Source organism: Nyctibius grandis, chromosome 2, assembly GCF_013368605.1.
Source record: "Nyctibius grandis isolate bNycGra1 chromosome 2, bNycGra1.pri, whole genome shotgun sequence".
NCBI lineage: Eukaryota > Metazoa > Chordata > Aves > Nyctibiiformes > Nyctibiidae > Nyctibius > Nyctibius grandis.
In genome coordinates this window covers 23,274,958-23,299,606 of record NC_090659.1, presented here as the reverse complement: position 1 = coordinate 23,299,606, position 24,649 = coordinate 23,274,958, and the positions used below count along the sequence as shown (strand labels likewise).

The following is a 24,649-nucleotide window of genomic DNA, read 5'->3' as shown; positions in this document are numbered from 1 at the left end:
TTACATACAATGTACAAAGGTGTAAAAGTTGAGAGTAACCCAAGCAGCTTCAACACCCTTAGCCATGAAACTGGGTGGAGTTACTCTGAAAAGTCTTGACCAGACAGGATCTTGCTCCTTTGTATTTGAAAACACATTTTATCTTGCTCATTTTGTTTTTTCTGTTACCTTATGCTAAGTCAGCAATGCTTACTTCTTTGGAGATCTTGAGAGGAAAACCATAATGCAAGTATCTGGGTGACAGTGTCCTGGCAGTGAAAATCCTACTTCTGTTTCAAGATTCATATTGGTCTAGACTTCAAACACTTGGTGGCCAATTTTCATTTCAGCTCATATGAATACAACTGTGTAATTCCCACACATTTTCTCTGTGGGTGAATTTAGTACAGTGAAAATATACCCCTTGTCAGGAGAACAGGTTTTTGGTTCCAAGGGACTTTTTGAATAAGAACAGGACACAAGGACTCATAGTGCAAAGCAGAGTAAGCAGGAGACAACATGAGCTGCATTTCTTTTTTCACCAGGTATCTTTTTTCATCCTAGTGGAAAGAAAGGAGTGAAGTATTCACATTTTTCTGAGCCTTCAGTGAACAGCTTTACTAACAGTGAATAGTTTGTTTGCAAAATATTTATCATTTGATCAGGGTTTTTCTCTTCCTTTGTTCAATGAAAGTATGAAATGACTAGAAAAAACAGGCTATCCATTCTTCTGTCCAGCATCATCTGTATCCCCAAATTGCCCATCTTTCCTTGTGCATATACATCAAAGTAGAGGAGTGGGTCTTGGATCTACTCTCTCATTCTCTCTTCTTCCCCTATGCTTGGAATATTTCTTACTTGCTGAGTTTTTCCTGACTAACATTTAAGTTGTCAGGATCAGCAGCTGGCCTTAAAATAAAAACAAACATCTTCCCCATGAACAGGGTGGAACCTTAACATCACATTTTATTCAGTTCTTTGTAACCAAGTTTCAGAATAATTGATCCTTTTGTTGCTGTCTTTTAAGGAGCCGTCTATTTGGAGAAAAACACCAGCAGTATGGAACTGTATTCAAAAGCCACTGATCTACCTAGGGAACAATTGGAACAGAAGAGGTCAGGCTTAGGCAGAGTATGTGATGTTTGTCTCCTGGGTTTTGATTTCAGGTGGTGTGCAATGTACAGGAGCATCAAGTTTTGATCACTGTTTACTTCTGTTCTCTGTTTTTACAATAGGAAATGGAGAACAGCATGGGTGCAGGGAATGAGAGAGAAGGTAATGAGAAGGGAGCAAAATAAAGATCCAAGAAACACAATATAAAAACTGAGCAACTCAAACCATGCTATTGGCAAGGGATCACAGATTGTGTATCACATATTACAGTGACCTGAGTCACTCAGCACTAGCTATTAGAAAGCAAACTGTAAAGGGTCCCTGTGGCAAAAGTATAATCAAGAATGGTATGATTTCAAAGCTTACAGACCACATTTTTCCGTCCATAAAACCACAGTTAGCTCCTGTGTTGAAAAATAGATTGTAAGTGCACACTTGCACTAATGCTTGTCAGAAAAACAACAGCATTATAGCTGTTTTTTTAATACTGAAATCAACAGAGGAAGCTGGGATATCTCGGTTTTCTTTATGTTTTTGCCACAAAATCTGTATGACATTAAGTACGTAAAATAAATGACTTCTAATTTAACTTTTCACCATGGTATGCTGGGAACAGTTAACTACTTGGGTCTGTAAAAACATTTGGGGTCTTTCAAGGAAAAGTTAAGATTTTAAGGAGCACATTCTAAAACCCATTTTTAGGATCAAATGCTTTGCTCAAATTCCAGTACATTATAATGTACCTGGAGAAATGGCATTCATGTCTGTCAGCAGAGGGACAGTACCAAGGACAAGATTCAAAAAAACTCATAGAGACCTCATTTTAGCGAGTGGACTTTATCCTCTTCTCCTTCCTGTACATTAATGTGAGGGGAATGGAAATAAAGTTCTTTCAACCTCTGGAAATTTCCCATATGAAGGACAGTCAAGAATGGCACAGAATAGAGCATATTTAATAACTTAAACATATAGGCTGTATTCTGAGTCTCTCTGCTTTCATCAGTGAAAGTAAAATGTTCTGGTTCCTTTCACTGCAGCTGTCATTTACTGCTGCTCCACCTCTAACAGCCCCATCTCTCCCTTTTTATTGCTTTACTTCCTTTGTCATGCTATTAAACTTAATTTAATACCTTTTACTGAGGCCGTATTCTGAATCAAGGGAACCCTCTACAGCAGCTCAAGAGCCCTCCATTCCTTTCTTCAAATCTTTCTTTTACAATGATTTACCTTGCTGAGCAAGCAATTTACTTCACACCTCTCTGTTCAATCCCAGCCAATTCTTGATCTGCTTTATAGCTGACAAGCAGGTTCCCCTGGACTCAGGGCCTTCTTTTTTCATTTGCCTTTAAAGCATCATGCGCACCCTTGGCAGCATATAAATACTAAATGAAACTCCTCCTGACTCAGGCAGGAGCTGTAGTGTGCTTTCTCTATCTGGCAGTTATTTTTTGCTTGATTTCCAGGCTGGGATACTTAGACTGGGGAGGGGGAGAGGCTAAAGTGTGCAGGTTTTTGTGTGTAAAATATTTAATATTTGACTGAATGTGCTCAGTCTCTGCTGAAAAAAGGGGATCCCACTGGAAAGTTTGTGACATGATGAAAGCCAGCTGAGGAGCTCCTGTCTCACCTGCTTTCAAATGGGTTCTGCTACCTTTCTATCACCTACAGGGTTCTGACTGCTGAAAATGTGTCTTGCCTATTTACAAAACAGAAAAAGCATTATAAGCATATCACCAAACAAGAAAAGTCACTATGATTCACTCTTTATTTGCCAGGTTGCTAAGTTTTGGCATGTGCTGTATTTCACTGTTGGCCAGAGATGACACCTGAATAAGGAAGGTGCTAGGCTCTGGTTTTGTTTAATGAAGTGGTGGAGTACTGTGTCCAGTTCTGAGTCCCTCACTTCAAGAAAGACATTGAGGTGCTGGAGTGAGGCCAGAGGAGGGCAACAAAGCTGGTGAAGGGTCTAGAGGGTATGTCCTGTGAGGAGCGGCTGGAGGAACTGGGATTGTTTAGCCTGAAGAAAAGGAGACTGAGTGGAGACCTTATCGCTCTCTACAACTACCTGAAAGGAGATTGTAGAGAGGTGGGGGTCGGTCTTTTCTCCCAGGCAACTAGCGACAGGACTAGAGGACATAGCTTCAAGCTGCACCAGGGGAGGTTCAGGTTAGACATTAGGAAAAATTTCTTCACACAAAGGGTTATTAGGCATTGGAATGGGCTACCCAGGGAGGTGGTGGAATCACCATCCCTGGAGGTGTTTAAGAGAAGACTAGATGTGGCACTTAGTGCCATGGTCTAGTTGACACAGTGGTGTTAGGTCAAAGGTTGGACTCGATGATCCCAGAGATCTCTTCCAACCTGGTTGATTCTGTGATTATGTTTTCCCTATGACATTGACTCAGTCCAAATCTTTGTGATGCTGGTGTGTTAAGTTGGTGGCTTACCATGTGATGTGCTGAATTCTGTGTGCTATGAGGGCCAGTTTTGATCCATGTCTCTTCTCTCTTTGCAGCTCCTGATGGTCCACCTCAGGATGTCCAACTTGAGCCTATATCTTCACAAAGCATTAGGGTCACCTGGAAGGTAAATACACACAGTCAAGAATATAGACTCTGACAGTATTTTGGTGCGTTCACAGAGGTTCCATTGATGGGAGTATTATAACAGCTGTGGATCAGTTACTTTATTTGGGAGAGACTTTGCAGATACCCTTGCCAACAAATCTTATAATGGCCATTAAGACTGGTGCATTATGCAGAGAAAGGACCTTCCATTGGAGAGTAATAGCAGCAGCTGCTTACCTCTACTGATGACAATAACATTTCCTACTTCCTTCGGATTTCAGATATAAGGCTATGTGCTTGGAAAACGAGCACTCACAGAATTTCACTGTGGTTTTGGCAAAATTTCCCCAGACCTTTGGAGCCAGTGGGATTTTTTTCCCATTGAAATGGACTTTGGGACAGAGCCTTACTGAAGACATGTCTGCACAGAGAGAGCAATATAGTGTCTTAGTATAGTCCATGAGAATTGATGAATCAGAGCAACTGATTTTAAAATATCAGCAACTGATTTTATTTAAAAATCTGGCATGTCGTGCAACTCAGTTCATTTTTCTAGTTTTTGCCAGGTATTTTGACAACCACAGAATGTTTTAAATGCTTTTGATATGATATCAGTGGTACTTAAACCATGTTTTAAATGGTTTTGTGCTATATACTGCTTGTACATTGTAGCGGACAGAATAAAGCTATCTGATTACAGTAGTGTAATCTCAATATGAATGGCAATTTGGCATAAATATACAGAATTATCAATACAATTTGGCAATACAATTTCCAAATTGTATTGATAATTCTGTATATTTAAGATTCTGAAATATACAGTATTAAGAGCTGGAGTAGGTTGGTGGCATTTGCTCATTAATTTCTTTAGTGATGTTAATTACTCCTGCAAATGTGGATAATGTGTATTTTGCACCATGATATGGACCATCCAGGAAGTAAAGATAATAACAGTGAGCTGTTGTTTATTAACCATATAAATAATTGTGGACTGCTTATTTATTTTTTTTTATTTATATAATAAATAACCAGCACAATCCTGTGTTAAGTTTTGAGTTGGTTCCTGAAAACCTACTATCTCCGTACACTGCAGGTGAACATATAACTACAGAGATGTCCAACTAGTACAGAGGAACCTTAGCTGTCAAGATTTTTTTAGTAGTTCAATGGTGGTTTAAAAACGGTGGATTAAAAATTCTGTTTTGATGAGACATTTCAGTACTAAGCTTCAAAAGCAGTAGTCTTTATTAGATCTGTTCTGCACAGGTCACAAATACAGTTCTGATTCTTGGACCTCGTCCACATCTTAAACTTATATCAGTGTTGGTTTTCATCAAATGGTTTCCAAAAACCAAAGGCTTGTAGTCACTAGCCACCAGCTTACCAGATGGCTGAAATGAAACACAACAATGTAGTGTTATATATATATATTTTTATATATATATTAAAAATATATATATTTTTATATATATATAAAAACACAACAATATGTTATAACAGGCATACATGAAGCACGTATTTAAATGCAGCACACAGTCAGTAGAGCAAAGGAAGGAGCTTTTGCAGAGTGTACACAATGCAGAGTGTACAGTGATTCTCAACAACTGAAATAAAATCTTAATGGGCTGTCTCTTTTTGAAGTACTCAAGAAGTGTGAATGCCATTGGATCTAGTCAACTATAACCTCCAAGCTTCTATGCATGAACTTGCTTTTACGGATGTATGGGTAGGCAGATTTAAAGGCTTTGCTTGGTTTTTTTTAAGTTCACTTTGGGGGATATTTTCAAAAGCAACAAGAGAAGATAGGCACCTTTGGTTCACTGCTGGAGGTTTAGCTGCCGTTTGCAATTCTGAAGATTTCCTGTTAAATTTTATAGATGTAGATGTGTGCAGGCAGCTACAGGACAAAAAAAAAATTCCACACCTACATTTCAACAACACTGTCTAAAATATGGTTCAATTTGTACTTCCAGACCACTTCACATGCAACTTAGCATCCTGATTTCTAGGTGTTGTCTGGGCTGTAGAAGCATGTCAAAAGAGTAGCTGGAGTTGTATTCTCAAGATAATGTTTGGTATTTTATTTGTGAATACTTGTCGAGTAATGATCAGTATCTAATATAACAAAATAATCACAGAAATGAGCTATATATTGAATATATACTCCGTTGCCCTGGCAAGTCTTGTGAGCTGAGTGTAGAGATGGGTTTTTGCAACTGGAGTGAGCTTAAGGTGTGAGCTAGCTGTAACCTTGGAAATGTCTGCTTATACCCATGCAACATATAACCAGACCAGGAAAGGTGAGTCCACGGTCCCAGACCTGTGCACCTCCAGGCGAACCTGGTGCCACGCACTGTGCAGATGCTGGCTAGACATTTGGAGTTTGCTGTGGACTGCGTTGCTAGACTGCAAACCCAGTCTCCAATGAATATCCAGTCTCCTGTGAACCTTCAAGATATTATTACTATAGACCCAGTCTCTGTTAAATCTGTTCAATCTTTTAATTTATTGACCAGCACTATCTGATGTGGTTAATCAGCATGAGAGGCACTGTGAAAGTGAGGTGCTCCTGGTAGCGTGTCCTCTAGCAAAGTGCTAGGAAGGCACTGCTGGCTCTAGCCAGAGGTAGTCTATGGCCCCATCATGCCACAAGACCCTATGAGGTGCTGTTTTGCAAGCAGCACAAACTCTGGAGGTCTGTCTGTGAAAGGATGGACAGCAAAAGGCACCACTGGCTATTCACTGAAATTCTGCTCGGTGTGGTCTTTGTGCTGTCAAGCTTCTGTGTGCTCAGCTTGAAAACTCTGTGTGTTGATTTGCAGTTGTGGCTTTATCTGCTGGTAGGTTAACTTGTCTGATGGGTGCTAAGTTTCTGTGTGGTGCTGGTCATAGTTGAAACCTAGTTGTTTTCCTTGACCTTGAAGCTTCTTTGCAGACAGAGGTGAAGTCACTGAACTGCCTTCCTGAAAAGTTAGTGCTTGCATAGTCCTGCGTTTGCTGGAAGAATTATTTCCTGAATGAAAATTTGTAACAGCTGATTAAGAAGTCCCCCAAATTAAGAAGTCCCAAACCAGGGGTGAGCCATTCACTTCCCTTGAATTACTGCATTTTCTCCCTCTCTGGGCAGCTTGTTCCAGTGTTCAGTTACCCTCACTGTAAAGAAGTTTTTCCTCATATTTTTGTGGAACCTCCTGTGTTCCAGCTTGCACCCATTGCCCCTTGTCCTGTCAAGGGATGTCACTGAGAAGAGCCTGGCTCCATCCTCATGACACTTGCCCTTTACATATTTATAAACATTAATGAGGTCACCCCTCAGTCTCCTCTTCTCCAAGCTAAAGAGACCCAGTTCCCTCAGCCTCTCCTCATAAGGGAGATGTTCTACTCCCTTAATCATCTTCGTGGCTCTGCGCTGGACTCTCTCTAGCAGTTCCCTGTCCTTCTTGAACTGAGGGGCCCAGAACTGGACACAATACTCCAGATGCAGCCTCACCAGGGCAGAGTAGAGGGGGAGGAGAACCTCTCTTGACCTGCTGACCACGCCCCTTCTAATATACCCCAGGATACCATTGGCCTTCTTGGCCACAAGGGCACACTGCTGGCTCATGGTCATCCTGTTCTCCACTAGGACCCCCAGGTCCCTTTCCCCTACGCTGCTCTCCAACAGGTCTGTCCCCAACTTGTATTCATACATGGGGTTGTTCTTGCCCAGATGCAGGACTCTACACTTGCCCATGTTATATTTCATTAAGTTTCTCCCTGCCCAACTCTCCATCCTGTCTAGGTCTCTCTGAATGAAAGCACAGTCTTCTGGTGTGTCAGCCACTCCTCCCAGTTTTGTGTCATCAGCGACCTTGCTGACAGTGCACTCTATTCCCTCATCCAAGTCATTAATGAATATATTGAATAGTACTGGTCCCAGTACCGACCCTTGAGGGACTCCACTAGATACAGGCCTCCAACTGGACTCTGTCCCATTGACCACCACTCTCTGGCTTCTTTCCTTCAGCCAGTTCACAATCCACCTCACTACCTGATCATCCAGACCACACTTCCTCAGTTTAGCTGCAAGGATGCTGTGGGAGACTGTGTCAAATGCTTTACTGAAATCGAGATAGACCACATCCACAGCTTTACCATCATCTATCCACCAGGTTATGTCCTCATAAAAGGCTATCAAGTTGGTTAAGCATGACTTCCCCTTGGTGAAGCCATGCTGAGTGCCCCTAATGATCCCCCTATCCTTGATGTGCCTAGAGACAGCACCAAGGACAAGTTGTTCCATTACCTTTCCAGGGATGGAGGTGAGGCTGACCAGTCTATAGTTACCCGGGCACTCCTTCTTGCCCTTTTTGAAGACTGGAGTGACATTTGCTCACAATGTACTCAACAAGGTACTTTAAGATGGTCCCACAGACATACTGTAGTTTGGTACCATGCTGAATCCTGACTTTTTGGTAGGTCCCTGCAATGCACTACTGTGCAGAAAGAACTCATTGCATTGTGCAATACAAAGTACTTAAGATTAAAGAAATATCCCATGAGATCAGTCCTTCATGGAGGCAAAAAAAGAAGAAAATAAAGCCAGTAATAACCTGGTCATTTTTATTTTGGAGGCCTGTGGAGCTTTTGCCATGAAAACCTATGATGACATTATACAAAAGGGGTTGTGTTGAGAACCATAGTTTTATTTAAAGTTGTCTAACCTCATTTAAATACAGACAGTGTCAATAACAGCAAAAGGAGCAGAGATTAACATATCAATTATCTTTCATCTTGTGTTAAGTTCTATTTCTGCAGCTTGCTACAGTCATTAATCTTCCTTTAAAGTTTCTCTTAGCCCACTTTTAGAAAATCCTAGTTAAGCAAAGTTTTATAGGTCTGTGATCTATTTAATCCCATTTCTATGTGTCCACATAGAACACTGGGTTTCAGATTGAATTTTTAAATAATACTCAGCATTTTTCAGTAGTTTAAAATGATGCAGAGAGAATGGGAATGAAACAGGAACTCTCATTTAGAAAAGGGCATGAAAATATTCATTATCTTTTCTTGTAGTACTTTACAAGGTAAATGAACGCATTAAATTTAAGCATGGGAAATATTCCTTCTCCTCTTTATGCATATACACATGCACACCACTATAAAATGTCATACTTTACAAAAGTCATTGATACCTTATTTTACAAATATCGGATTTTATGAGATAGGCAGTAAAATCACAGATTGAAACTTACTTTTTCATAATGTTCTAAGACTCCTGACAGGGTTAACAATATTTTTCCCCATGAACACTTAGTCATGGACAAATGTTACTTCACTGAATTTTCTACCAAAACAATGTGTATACACACAAGAAGGCATATATAACAAATATGATTTATTTGTGCAAAAAGTCAATCCACAATGAAGCATTTAGATAGTACTAACAAGGAACATTTGAAGTTTTGTGGAGGAGAACATCTCATTGCTTTGTTCTGAAGTGACTCTGAGTTTGTTTTATATTCTATACTGTTTCAAAGTGGAAAAAAAAAAGTAAAATGTTGATATTTTATTTAAAGAAAAAATTCCCTTGACCTAAAATGATTATAAAGATGTTTCATGAAAACTACAAAATTTACCATTTTATTCCAATTCAAAATGAGAAAGTATATAATTGCAGAATTCCCAGTGAAGAGCCTATTCTGGCTATAGTCCTGCTCTGAGAACATTTCAATGCATAGTAAACGTATGATTCAGTTTTATCATTACGTTCCATCTGTTTTACAGTATCATATGCATTCCAATATATGTGCTATATGCTTCTGTAATCTATTGTGTACAAGGTGAATGCTTTTTCTTGGCATACAGTGCACGCCTTATGGTATATAGTGTACATACATACAGCACCTTAACGTTTGCTGTATGTGGCAGTAGGCAGTGTATGCCATTCACAAAACAATAAATGCACTACATTGTGTGGTGTTTGTGTTTTACGCATGTTGTTTGTGATTTCAATGTTCAATGTGTGTTTGTGGCAACAACTTTTGTTCGAAAACCACCCATGGTAACTCATGGAAATGTTCCAGTTGCAGCCTTTAACTAGGAGAGGCTTTAGATCTTGAGATGTGCAACAGTGCACATGTTAAAGTTTGCGACAAGCAATCTCCACACAGACTGTTGAGGATTTTCCAAGCTGTGATGGAATCCAGCACTGATGGAGAGAACTGATATCCTGATGTAATTAAACTGGTACCTCCACACTGATACACATTTAGAAAAGAGATAGTGACCCACGACGTTGTCTGAAAGCAGTCCTTCCTGTAATAACACTTGAGTTGTCTGCTGCTTTGTCCAAACAGTTTGTCCTTTAGTCAATTTGAAATGTTTAGATGATGTTAGTTCAGTCTTTTTGCCCCTTCTCATCAACACTGACAATGCCTATAAAGATGTATGAGCTACGCAAAATGCTATGGCTAGTAACAGAATTTGAAATCCTTCAACTAATGAAACAATTCATCCTGAAATATTTAATTATTTAAAATGTGATAACATTATTTTCTTCTCAGATGGAATGAACCAGCTTTATCTTATGAAGATATCTGAATCTCAAACAAAAAAAATATATGGCCTTAGTTTCCACCCCACAGTCCAGTTTAAAAAACCCACCTTTTGCAATCAAAGATTATGAAGCCATGCAGTTGTTCAGAATAGGTAATGCACTTACAGTGTTTTGATAATAAAAGACCTGCGTATTTCTAAGGAAGTTGAGGGGGGTGGGTTGTCAACAAAATACAGAAATATTCAAACAGGAAACAATTATACTCTTAGCTTCCAAAAAGACAGCTCTAATCCCTGCAGCAGGCCTTACATGGCACTCAAGACCTGAATCTCCTAATTTGGTCATCCACCTCTGAACAGACAGTACCACGCTTGCAAGAGAGCTTATTGGTACTAGAGGAACTGAAGTACTACAGTGGAAATTATATCCTTGCTTCAAGTTTTGTTTCTGTTTCTGAAGACAGGAAGGAGAAAAAAAATAAAGCATCTGAAGAGATAATTCAATCAGTCAGATCCATCCAGTGATACATTTTAAATATGGAGAGGGTACAGTTTTTTGCAGAGCAGGGATTTGTTGGTAGTGGATGAACGGCAAATCCCACGCTGGTTTTATTAGGTCCAGAGAGACTTTAGTCCGGTGGACTATAAACTCACTGAAACAGGCAGGTCCTGTGGCAGAAAAGAGTATTCTTCTCGAGAATGTGTTCCTCAGTACATTTAATGGGATGTAGTAACAACAGAAATTGCTGCCTCTGCCAGTTTACCTTGTTGCCAATAAACTGTGTCACAAAGGACTTTTTTATGGGTTAGTGGAATGGGTGAGCTCGTGGGCATGTGGTGGGAATTTGAAAGAGGTTTGGAGGATTTGAAAGAGATTTTTGTCCATGGATTATAAACTGTGCCTTAAAATGTTTGTACTAATTATACCTCACATACGTAGATAAGCAGACAGGAGCGTTATCACATATTGCAATTAGTCTAGTACTATTTAAATGGGAATTTAATAGGTATTTCTGTTAGGCTTTTTTGTTGAGTTGCCAGTCCTTGTTTTACTCTAGCCTACATTTTATATTGCAGAGTACAGAAATTATTTCTACTAGTCAGGTACAGGAAATCTTGCACCGTGACTGAGAAATACAGTACATAATTATGGCCAACCATTTTCTACTGTCCATGTTCTTGAATGTCAGATACTGTACACCTTGTTTTAGCAGCTATTCAGTATGCAAATCCCTGCTTTCCCATTCATTATTGTCTTCAGCACTCGTTATCTAATCATCTTTCCACACTACACACTGAATGAACAGAAGTATATCTCAAAGCACAGCGTAAAATGTTCCTAATGCATCTAGCTGCATAAACTTATGTGACTGCCTTCAACAGATCAATAAATGCCTTACTAAAGATTTAGCGAGTGAATAGTAGGGGCTTGTGGCAAAAACTACTGAAAGGTAGGCCTGTAATGCAAATATACCCTTATCGACTCAACTCTGATTGATTCACCTGATAAGAGAACAAAACATTATAAATTTAAATTATAACTCAAAAGTGTCTTCTTATCAGATATTGCTGTGTATCAGCCATTGAAAGGTCTTTCTTTTAGCACAGGAATGCACAAATTAGAAAAAACTGCACCTGAAATTTATATATCATGGTAAAAAATTACTACTTCATGTGCAGGGAGTGGTTTTGAATTGTTACCTAGAAATAGACTTACACTCGGTAGGAAAAAAATGTTGACTTTGTGTGTATTGCAAAAATTTTAAGGGGAACAACTTGACTTTGGAGACATGTACTTAATGTGTAATCTTTCATTTTCTGTTTAGGCTCCAAAGAAGCACTTGCAAAATGGAATTATTCGTGGATACCAGATAGGTTATCGGGAGTACAGTGCAGGGGGCAATTTCCAGTTCAACATCATCAGTATTGATACCACAGGGGACAGTGAAGTTTATACGCTGAACAACCTGAAAAAATTCACCCAGTATGGCATGGTAGTCCAGGCTTGTAACCGGGCTGGAATAGGACCTTCTTCTCAGGAAATCATCACCACTACTCTTGAGGATGGTAGGTCCTAGGCAAACAGCTATCATGGGACATACTATTATTTCTTTATTTCTTTTTACCTTGTTATATTTATTGTTTGATTAGCAGTTATTATAGTGGGGGTAATAGAAGACCAGACTTCATAGGTGTTAGATACAGTAGAGAGCTGGATGGAAAGAGACTGGCCAACGAGAATGTACAGTTTTCATTGCAAGAGATGCAGAATCATCCAGGTAAATAAATATAACTCTGCTAATGGGACATATCCTGCTGTGAATGATATTGACTAAAACCATAGCTTTCATTAAGAAGCGTATTGCTCTGGTGTTTACATATTTGCAAATTTTGTGACCTCATCATAGCTTCATAGTGATCTCATCATAGTTTTGAGATGCTAAGAAGTAAAACTCTGAAAGATGAAGCAATACTGCTTATTTTGTTGGTTTCTTTTGTTTTCAAATTAATCTGCTGCGAAACCTAGAGCTCTTGTACTGCACAATGCTTTATATTGTCAGCATAAAGAGACGTGTGGTTTTTTCAAGGATATCCAAACTAATGAGAAAAAAATCATTGTTATTTCAAAAAAAATTCAACCTGTCTAATCCAAGGAACAATTTAGATTTTTTTTTTTTCCAAACTGTATAAAAAGTACTTCTCAAACAATGAGAGGGAGTCCTCTAGTGGAAAAAGAGAACGATTCCATATCCAAAAAGAGGCCCAATATTTTAGAGGAATATATTAGCAAAAAGTAATCCTAAAGGACAGTGTAGGTCAGATCTTCAGCTACTGTAAAGCATCAGTGTACTGACATCTGTGCCAGCTAGGCACTGCCAGATAGGAATCTGACTTTTTACATGGGGGAAATGAAGTAGCACACATCTAAAATTGTCAAGAGCTACAGATTTTGAGTCATACACTTCATGGAAGGCTGGTGTTTTTCATTTACTCTAAATGCTTCTAGGCCTAGACAGATCACTGCAAGACTTCAGAAGGCAGTATACTCACACATGCATATATTTTGTATTGTAACAAATAGTATTTTTTTTCTTCAGAATCTGACATGCTTGCTTTTCCTGGCAACATTTGGTTTTGGTCATTACTCAATTTTGGGTCCTTTTCAGAATTAAAGATGTCATGAGCTTTAAAAGCAAGGCCAAATACTAATACTGCGGTATTGCTTTGACACTAAATGGCCAACAGAAAATGCCTTAGATTTGGCTGACTTTTTCCAATTTCTCTAAATGTCAATGAAAACATTTTATGAACACTTTTTCCAATATTTTTTAAAGTGCATGTCTTCCCCCACCACCAATTTTAAAGCGACACTAGAATTGTCCAGGAAGATGGCAATTTGGCTACAAACTTTAAAAAATATATTTAAATTGCTTACAGAATATTCTGCATATTTCAGCTCTAGGTCACATTTCTCTTTCAAAAGAAGCGACAAAAAACCTATTAAAAGACTAGTCAGCAAGTGGGGAAGCAGTACATCAAAAGTCATTCCAGGGAAATCAGCTGCACTTGCAGAAACATGTGGATTGTAGCAAAAATAAAGGTTTTGCATTGTTAACAATGTGTAACTGCTAATTAAATAGCGAGTGGTGGGATAGCAATGGAAATTGAAAGGGTAGCCAAAGGGTAAACATGAGTTGTATTCATCAAGCTAAAAATGTTGAATATCTTATTCCAGTGCCCAGTTGCCCTCCAGGGAATGTGCAAGCCACTGCCACATCACCAGAAACCATCTCTATTTCTTGGTCAACGTTGGCAAAAGAAACCTTGAATGGGATTCTGCAAGGATTCAGGGTTATCTACTGGGCCAATCTCCTGGACGGAGGTGAGAGAAATGAAGTTATTACCAAGTAACAAGCCATAAGGGGCCTTTATATCGTTTACTCTCTGCTGTGAAGGCATTGTACTTCCTGTCCTCTTTGGTTTAGAGAAAGCTTCATCTGCCTGTGAAGGAAGCCATTTTCCATAGAGCTTTAACAGAGTAGCAGGCATTGCAAAGCTGCCCAAAGAGGCCCTTGGGGAAGGCTTCCACTGTGGGTTTGCAACACTCCATAGACCTGCCATAGTACCCAAAATGACCTGATCAAATTTCATCTCAGTTACAAAGTCCAACAGGTTTCTTTTATAACGAATGATGATATGAACCTAGAACATACCTACCCAATCCTATATTTTATTTTAGTTTTGTTGGTTATCAGCTTGCTTAGCTATTTGCCTACTTGAGAAGTTATTGCTCATTTTTTGACAGGATGCATTTCATCTCTGTAGCGGAGGGCAAAAAAAGGAAACATTTTTGGAAAAGGCTTGTTATTTCATGCCAGCCTCTTCTGTTGTGCTTATGTTTTGTACTCTTAGCATGATTCCTAGGGAAATAGACTCCTGAGCAGAGAATGAGTGAAATTATCAAAGGAGAAATGAGATACCTTACTAATCGGCAATTTGTCACATGATGCTAATTCTACGTATGGTCCTTTCTTGTAAATTAAATATTAGTAGGTTTGAGATGCACGCGCCTTTATTCCTATATACCCTGCTGAATTTTCACAGCTCTAGGGCATTGAGCTGTCTCCCTTCTTTTGCTTTCATTCATCAGGATCATAGTTCACTCTAATATGCAACTGTCTTGCAAATCCTGGCCTCTGTTAGTGTGGCAAGGGGAACTCGGAGTGGAAATGTAACCCAGAGGCCCACTGTTACTGCTGGTAATGTCAGAGACAAAAATATTTGGAAATAAACCACTGATTCCTTTGTACATTTAAAAATAAAGACTAAAAATGTATGAGAAGCATGAATTAAAATGTAGACATGACAGACATAAAATTAAATATTTTCAGTGATGCCTGTAGTCTTTGAATCAGATCCGATGTGAATATTATCAGTGTGCATCTAAGCTATGTGATGTCCTACATGGTGAAAAAAGATGATGTTCGTGCAGTGCTTAAAACTGGATTTTCTGCATTTGTTCAGCTTTATTTTCTGCCCTAAATATGTTTAAAGATTTTTTGTTGTATGGGTTGTGCTTCTTAGCTTGCTGCAAAAAAAGATTCATATGAAATGTATCATCTTTCTGCAAGTAAATCTGATTTTACTGTGTTTAAATCTATTTTTAGCTGGTATTACTACCATCAAGTGCTTTGCAGCAGCACTTGCTACATATTTTAAAATAAAGAGGCGGATTTTTTGGTTTTTCTTATGAGAATTGGTCTTTCTCAAAACCAGAAAATCTTTATGAAGATAAGTGACTTTCTCATTTTCGCTTTAGGGAATATTTTGCAGTAATCTCTTCTTGTTATCTGTTCTTTATGAAAAATCTTATTACTTGCAGAAATTTTCAATTCTCTTCCCTGTATTTAAAAAAAAAATGAAAAAAAAAAGTTTGAAAAGGAAAACTGGGTCTGCTTTCAATGGTAAGAAGTCAGGACACAAATGAATTTATTTTAATTATAATTCGTTGCTATCTTATAATAATGAAGCATTACTTCTCTGGTGTACTATTTAATCCCCAACATTTCCACAGTAGGTATCAATAGCTGGGAGAAGACTGAACTTGGCAGTAACTTGACTTCATTTTTATTCTATAGAGCTAGGAGAGATAAAGAATGTCACTACTACACAACCATCACTAGAGCTTGATGGCTTGGAAAAATACACCAACTACAGCATTCAGGTGCTGGCTTTTACACGAGCTGGAGATGGAGTGAGAAGTGAACAAATTTTCACCCGCACTAAAGAAGATGGTAAGGAGTAAAACATTTTCCATTCCCACTTCCACAAAATGTTTGTATGTCTCAGGCTTTCAAAATAGTGCAAATATTGTACACAAATATGCAGACTGAGATTTCTATCTGGAGGTCTTGAGTTAGGATCACACGGAGAGGAGTATGCACCCACAGCTCTGAAAACAATCTGACTGTTTCCAAGACTCCAGTACAGGTGAGCCAGAAGTTTGTAGATAACACTAATGATCTGAGCAAGTTTGCCTGTTTTTTGTTTTTCCAAATACTTCAGGAACTTATTTGAGAATTTGGAGAGGGTTTGAGTTGATTCTTTCAAAGTGATTGAAAATGGGGAAAGGAGGAGAGACTATTCTGGGACGATCTTATATAACTTACACACTTCTAAGAATATTTCTTTCACTATATAAAAAAAAAAAATTCCTGCAATCAGATCTTCCCTCAAAAGCAAAATGAAAAACAAAAATATCTTGCCTTGGTTCATAGACCAAAGCATGGAAAATTTAAGTCCTAATGCTGAAAGTTTAAGCAACTTTTAATTACTCACAGAGACACATACACATGAGATTTCATAGTCACTTTCAGTCACTTTCTTGTAACTTTAACTATGGAAATCACTTCAGGTTGCCTCAGTGGGATGCCACACACTGATCTATTTCTCAAGGACTAGAATTTCACATTCAGGGGGAGTTTTGCCCCTAACCTGTTTAATGCCTTGAAAACACCATGAGATGTACAAATACATCTTTAGATCCCTTAACACTTTTGAAAATCTGGATCAAGAATTTTTTGGCAGAAATAAAAAAAAAAAACACCGTCCTAGCAATGAAGTTACTTGAATAATGTTTGATTGGTAAATTGTCCTGTGGGTTAAGCAATGTTTTTTCAAGGAAATTAGTCAATGGATTTTTCTTTATTACTTATACAGTTTACTGGTCATTCATGAACATATGAATATATTTGTCATTTTTTTTTATTTGTAATGAGATTTACAAAAGTGCCAAGAGTGTAGGTTCAGTAGATTAACTGACATGATGAATGTTCGGTGGATTTTGCTAATGAAAATAATGACTTAATAAATGTTATTAATTTTTTCCAATAAAATATTAAGGGACTCATTCTAAAATTTACATACATGGTAAAGTCATCTGGTCCCAACTGTAGTTGTATCCACTGGATGCAGTATAAATGAAAATTGGGCTTCTAGAATTTTCTCTTAGATTATCAAATGAGTTATTTGTTCCTTGTTCTATTTTCATGTGCTTAATAATTTCTATTACTTTGATCAAAGTTGAATTAACAGCAAAAACATCACAGAATCATAGAATCATAGAATCATTTTGGTTGGAAAGGACCTTTAAGATCATCGAGTCCAACCACTAACCTAACACTGCCAAGTCCACCACTAAACCATATCCCTAAGCCCACATCTACATGTCTTTTAAATGCTTCCAGGGATGATGACTCCACCACTTCCCTGGGCAGCCTGTTCCAATGTTTGACAAACCCTTCCGTGAAGAAATTTTTCCTGATATCCAATCTAAACCTTCCTTGGTGCAACTTGAGACCATTTCCTCTCATTCTATCGCTTGTTACCTGGGAGAAGACACTAACACCCACTCCGCTACAACCTCCTTTCGGGTAGCTGTAGAGAGCGATAAGGTCTCCCCTCAGCCTCCTTTTCTCCAGACTAAACAACTCCAGTTCCCTCAGCCGCTTCTCATAAGACTTGTGCTCTAGACCCTTCACCGGCTTCGTTGCCCTTCTTTGGACACACTCCAGCACCTCAATGTGTTTCTTGTAGTGAAGGGCCCAAAACTGAACACAGTATTCGAGGTGTGGCCTCACCAGCGCTGAGTACAGGGGGACAATCACTTCTCTAGTCCTGCTGGCCACACCATTTCTGATACAAGCCAGGATGCTATTGGCCTTCTTGGCCACCTGGGCACACTGCTGGCTTGTATTTAGCCAGCCATCGATCCACACCCCTAGGTCTTTCAGCCACTCTTCCCCAAGCCTGTAGCAGTGCATGGGGTTGTTGTGCCCCAAGTGCAGGACCCGACACCTGGCCGTGTTGAACCTCATACAGTTGGCCTTGGCGCATCGATCCAACCTGTCGAGATCCCTCTGCAGAACCTTCCTTCCCTCAAGCAGATCAACACTCCCACCCAACTTGATGTTGTCTGCAAACTTACTGACGGTACACTCGATTCCCTCATCCAGATCATTGATAAAGATATTAAAGAGAACTGGCCCCTATACTGGGCCCTGGGGAACACCACTTGTGACTGGCCACCAACTGGATATAACTCCATTTACCAGAGCTCTTTAGGCCTGGTCATCCAGCCAGTTTTTCACCCAGCGAAGTATACACCCCTTCAAGCCATGAGCAGTCAGTTTCTCCAGGAGAATGGTGTGGGAAATGGTGTCAAAGGCTTTACTAAAGTCTAGGTACACAACATCCACAGGCTTTCCCTCATCCAGGAAGCGGGTCACCTTATCATAGAAGGAGATCAGGTTAGTCAAGCAGGACCTCCCTTTCATAAGCCCATGCTGACTGGGCTTGATCACCTGGTTGTCCTGTACGTGCCACGTGACGGCACTCAAGATGATCTGCTCCATGATCTTCCCTGGCACCAAGGTCAGACTGACAGGCCTGTAGTTCCCCAGATCTTCCTTCCAGCCCTTCTTGTAGATGGGTGTCATATTTGCTAATTTCCAGTCATCTGGGACCTCCCTGGTTAGCCAGGACTGCTGATAAATGATGGAAAGTGGCTTGGTGAGCACTTCCTCTAGCTCTCTCAGTACCCTTGGATGGATCTCATCCAGCCCCATAGACTTCTGCGTGTCTAAGTGGCGTAGCAGGTCAAAAAGTAAGTGAATGTTTTATAGCTGAGAAATGTGAGGAAATATAGGCATATAGCAATGTTGGTTAATGTAGGTCTACTTCCTGGACTTGCTAGATGTAGGTATCACTGAGATCCTGCATCAGCTTGCAATAATGGCTCTGTTTAAAACTGTCTCAAGGTACTACACCTAGTCTGAAACTGTCAAGGACAATTTGCTCTGCTATAGAATTGTGTGTCCTAAACACTGAATGTGTTCCCACCCTAAAGTCCTCTAACAACTACATTGGAGCACCTAAGTCCTGAGTCAGATGCTCTTGAGACACCCAGTGCTTGCAGGTAGATGATTTTATTTTAAAGAAAAATCTAAAAGAATAAAAGAGCTGTAAGATCACCTCCTGCATTTTCAGGTTACTGTTTGTCAAGTAGATCTCAGCATGGCAACTTTTCCCTAAATACTCTCTGAACACAAAGGCTCCCCCCCAACAGCCTTTGGACTGGGACTTAAGTCACCATCAGGCAGGAGGATTGTCCCACACTGCTCCAGGAGCTCAGGGACAGGCTGGTCTCAGGGAGATAGAGTTCATGTCAGAGCACTCCTGAGGACAGCAAGAATGTGCTTGCTGGTCTATGCTTTTCAGCAATATTGTCTTATGTGTCAAATTGGCCAGGCAGTCCAATGTCAGGGGACAATAAGGAGCTTTCTTCCAGAAATCCCGGAGAAGCCAACCTGTAGAGACAACCCCCGGCTCCTGGGTTAGCACTTCATGGCATATATGCAGGAGAAGTCAGCAGGAGTGGTGTCAGCAGTACCTCTGTCTCTCACTGCGGACAACAAAAACATGGTGTACTGCTCCTGAAAGGTTGCTGACACTTCACCAAGACCATTCCCCTGCTCTAAAGAGGATCAGATACATCTCAGCCATCACTGATATTTACCGATCTTTTCTCCAAAATTTGCAGTCATGAGGACTCCATAGCCTCCATAAGTACCCGGTATCAGTTAAAGATCCACCATAATGCAATCTCTTTTGCTGCAAAGTGGGTTGAGTACTTCCCTCTGCCCCGCTGGCCAGGGACAGCGATGGATAACTTGCTGCTTTATAACAGTATTTTCTATGGGAAGGGTTACTGTGCCCATTGCTCCCTCCCCCAACACATACACCCATCCATCTCCTGTGACTTGTCTCCAGTTTGCAACAGTTCTGACACATCAGAAGCCCCAAATTTCCACACACACCCACCCACCCACCCCGTTAACCCACCTCTTCCTAGTTTGCTTCTCCCTAATTCTTGGTGGCTCTTTTGCTCTCTCTCTTTCTGACATCAGACAGGCCCTGGGATGTGGGAAGCACATAGACTCTGACTGTGTTTGGCTGCTGTGCAAAGGCTCATCTCTCATCTTTAATCCTTCTGGCAGTTCAGCAATAATTCACCCTGAGGCAGCGTGACTTAACTTTTTCAGGTGTTTTCTGATGCCTCGCAGTGGTTCCACTCATTAAATCTTTTGTCCAGAAAACTAAACTGAAAAGTGTTTCCAGAAAATACTGTTATTTCATGTTTTGCTTCAGCTTCACAACTTTATATTAAAAGCAGTAAAGGTTTAGAGAAATACATAAAGAGCTACAGTTAAACGTAAGCCAAAAACAAAGTCCCGGGTCTAAACACCCTGAAGGCTGTGGAAGTTAAATGGGAAAAGAGCATTCACACTGCCAAACTATACGTGTCTAACAGGTGCCTCATTCCTCAGAAAGAACAGACATATCTTCTGTAATATTCTAAGGAAAGGAGTCTCCTGTAGAGGATTATTGAGTAGGACTAATTTCAGTGCACCTAAAAGATCCTGCCCTAAAGTTAGTTTGAACACTCTCTCAGCATGTGAAATACAAATAATTGCAATCTTAACAGAGCTTAGATCTGGAAACCTTATATCTCTGCTCCCAGACCCTCTCTGGCTAAAATTATGACACAAGATATTCCACCCTCCTCTAGCAAAACTGTATATCTGAGGTATTTTTAAGTGGCTGCCAAGCCCTCCACAAAATTATTATTATGAGACCGTATCAAGCCATTAATTTCTTGTTCTTTTTTTCATTTCTTTTACATGAGGAAAAACTTTTCTTTGTAAAATCAATGTTGCAGCGTGTTCCACTGCTGCTGTTGAAAGGCAGATCGCGGCGTCCTGTGATTTCTCTGTTGGTGTTCAGCTAGAGACATCAGGCCAAAATTTCTCTAGCAGGCTTGAAATCTCCAATGTAGCAAAGTAAGAGTAACCCAGGGAGTGAAGAAGTCAGCCTGGATGAAATGAGTTGATGCTTTGATTTCTTTTAATGTTTGATACTGATTTTAGACACCAGAGGTCAGACACTGCTGCTGATCAGATTAGGAAATGAGAACAGCTCTAGCAAATAATAGGAAATGAGCTTTTTTTCCAATGTGATCATGTTTATGGGTTTTGTCTAGCTTTTTTTTTCCCCCCATTAGCATTCAGAAAAAGAAACTGCTCTTCTTGAAGTTCCTCCTGACAGAAAAATAAGCCAAGCAGAAATGACCAATTTTTAGGAATTCGTTGTGGTTTTGTCCCCTACCCTGCTTTTTACTGAGTGTCTGGCAGAAGTTGCTTCTGGGGGTTCTGTGATGCAGGAGGATGCATTTCTTTCTCGTATCAGTTTCTTTTGAGAAAATGCATTCTTATGCACAGAAAGTGGTTTGTATATCACAGAAGACTTTGCTCAGTGAAGCAGTGCTGTCCTTCCAGCTCTCCTCTGCCACTGAGGTCAGCGTTCAGAGCAAGAGGAAAGCTGCAGCAAGGGAGCGGCAGGGACTAACTGCAGGGAAGAAGGAGGAATAACACTAACCCCCTTTGCCAGCCTCATTGTAAGACTCTGCCTGAATCCAGAGAGATTTTTCTCCTCTCCTTTCTCTCTCTGGACATCAAGCTTCCTGCCAATAGGTATGAGAGAGATGGATGTACAGATACCATCTGACGAAGCTTTATATTTATTCTAAAATGAATATGCGTAAATCCAATCAAGTGCATGCTCAGTACTCTTTGGAGCAGAGCTCTGCTTGGGCTCGTTCAGCTGGTGAGGACGGCTGTGCAGTTCATCACCTGGACACTATGATGGAAAAATATCCCAAATAACCCTTAATGCATTTTTTTCTGTTGTCAGAGATCTCCAATTTTATCTTGTTGACTAACAAAAAAAAGGTACAGAATAATAAATGTTCCCCTTGTGAAACTGGCAGGATTTGATTGAAATGGTGTGATTAATATGAGGCCAGTTCAGAGTGAATGAGGGGTAGACAGCACATGTGAATGTATTTTGGCTAGCATAGGTCTAAATTGTAGGTGTAATATCTACATGAAGAAAGGCACTACCAGCAGCAGTCAGGAGTTTATTTTGTTTTGTTTTTCATAAATGTAACAGTCAATAAGATAGTCTTGTGTGGTGCAGAATTAAAAATCTGTTATGGAGCAGGGTTCTGTTTTTTATTATATTGGTGATAATGCTCTTAAATGCAGTGCGCTCTGTGCATTTGCCTTCCTGCTGTTCAGTACTGTGAAGAAAAATGGTGATAATCTCTCTGCTCATGAAAAGGGGAATGAGAAAGTTCCTGGAGCTCCTCCCCATTATCCGGCACATCTAGATGCTGTTTCCTGGACTAGTCATATCAGTATAATTGCTTTCTCTGCGTTAGCATTTCACTTGCACTGTCAAGAATACAAAGTGTTCTTCTCCACATGAAAGCAGCATGCTATTTCCGTGTCTTTCAAAGCCTTGCTAGCTGGAGAATGAGGGCATCTTTGATCTTAAATTTGCCAAGTCTGCTCCCTGGAAGGTTGCAAAGTTGGCTAGAAGCTGTCCTCAGCTTCTCTGTGTTCAGCCCTGATTGTTCTCCATCTTCTTACCATTATTTTACCCCTGGTGACCATGGAAAAAATAAGCTATGGTATTGTGCACATTTAGCTTGTCTTTGCTGGGATCTGTGGGAATCAGTGTGCTAAATAACAATCCATGGAGGATTCAATAAGAGTACCCAGGCCTCCTGATACTGCTGTCTCATAATGACTGAAGCTAGCAAGGCTACGGGATGCAATAGCAATGAGAGAAAAATACTGTAATTTACCATAGCAAGACTGGGGTCTTCCCTCTCCAAAATAAGGCAGGCACCTCATTCTCCCACAACTTCTTCAGATACTCAAGGAACCCATGTTTAGTAACAAATGTTTCAGTTAATGCTGAGCTAACTCATAATCATTTTGTTTAGGTTCAATGAGCAATGACTTTACCCTCTGGACAAAGGACAGTGGTGGTCTGTAAGGCATCAGATGACAGTCTGCAGAATTCTTGCTAAGGAAATGTAAACACTTCCCCACACACAGTGGTTTCCACATGCACAACCCAGCAAACAAAGACGAAAAGAATAATAAATGAACATTCAAAATAATTTTGGCACCACTGCAAAAACTGTTGCCTGATTCCAACCCCTCCACAAAGAGGTGGAGGGGTCTTTGGATTAGAAAAGCTTCAGAAATTTGACTATATGACTTCCTGACTTTCTTTCTAGCCCCTCTTTCTGCTAATCTGTATATTAGACAGAAATATAGTAGTCCAATGACAAGCAGTATTTTCCACGTATGTCCATTGACTGTAAAATGCTAGATGAATTTTGAGTTAATCCCTCAGCAGTTGACAGCCATGACCAGTTACCATCAGAACCTGTCCCTATAGATCACACCCTAATTTAACAATAAATTACTTTAACCTCATACATCTATTTGCAATGATTTCCAGAAAACATTACTAACCGTAAAGGAATCCTTCCGCGGGTTAAGTAATTACCCTAGAGAGCTAGCTTTCACTCTTCAGCAGCAGGAGCAAATAGCATTTCTAATGAGCTGAGTATAAATAACAAGTTGGATGCTGTCAAGCATCAATATTTACTCTGCATTGGATAGAACTGCTAACTGAATTAGCCCCTTTCCAGCGAGGGGTTGGGTTTGCATGCATTTATAATCATGACGTTCTCACATGATGCCTTATTAGTTTTCTCAACACACTATAAACGGAAAATGCATGTTCAGAAATGTGCACTGCGTGGTGCCTATCTGTCAGTTTTCTTACATCTTCCAGTAGTACCCATGCAGATATAAAACTGAAGTTCTCCTTACATGCTTTTTACAACCTGAAGTAGCTAGCTGCAAAGGTAAGCAAATTTAGACCTTGGACTGTCTGGCTTCTCTTTATAGGCAAAGTTTTTTACCACCATAGTATCTACTCACTTAAATGAGGTAGAACCAAGATTAAGGATGCATCTATGAAGATCAGCTTGCTGGACAAGGGTTTTTCCATCTGTATTGCACAATAGCTATTTTCTCTGAAAGTAAAGAAAGATGATCAAGCATTTGAATGGTAATTTTACTGGAAATTCTAACATTTTGGTTGTTTTGCTTGAAATTAGACAAAAATATTAGATTCTTCATGAGGTTAAAGTAATTTATTGGGGAAGGCGACTGTGTGGCCATATGTCTGCTCACACATCACGCCACGAGCTAGACCTGGGTCAAGTCAGGCAGTGCTAACTCCGTGGGACTACAGCTCATTTGCTCTCCACTTCATTAAATTCACAGCTCTACTGTGTGTGTCCATTAAACTGTTCACACACATATTATTTATACAGCAAATAATCATTTGGCATGAGTTATGTCTTCAAAATTAACAATTTACACTAATATGGTTTTTGGCAATTTTCACTGGCCACAGACGACATATTTTCATGCATGCAGGCTGGGGGTGATACTTCACAAAGT

The 24,649-nt window shown here is 39.8% G+C and overlaps 1 protein-coding gene across 1 annotated transcript in view; it reads left to right on the top strand.

Moving 5' to 3' along the window:
• DSCAM (DS cell adhesion molecule) overlaps positions 1-24,649 on the top strand; it is a 429,591-nt gene that overhangs the window by 320,100 nt on the left and 84,842 nt on the right. Inside the window, exons 16-19 of the mRNA XM_068424255.1 lie at positions 3,608-3,678; positions 12,023-12,263; positions 13,933-14,079; positions 15,836-15,991. Of these exons, the coding sequence (XP_068280356.1) occupies positions 3,608-3,678; positions 12,023-12,263; positions 13,933-14,079; positions 15,836-15,991 (615 nt within the window). The remainder of the gene's footprint in view (positions 1-3,607; positions 3,679-12,022; positions 12,264-13,932; positions 14,080-15,835; positions 15,992-24,649) is intronic.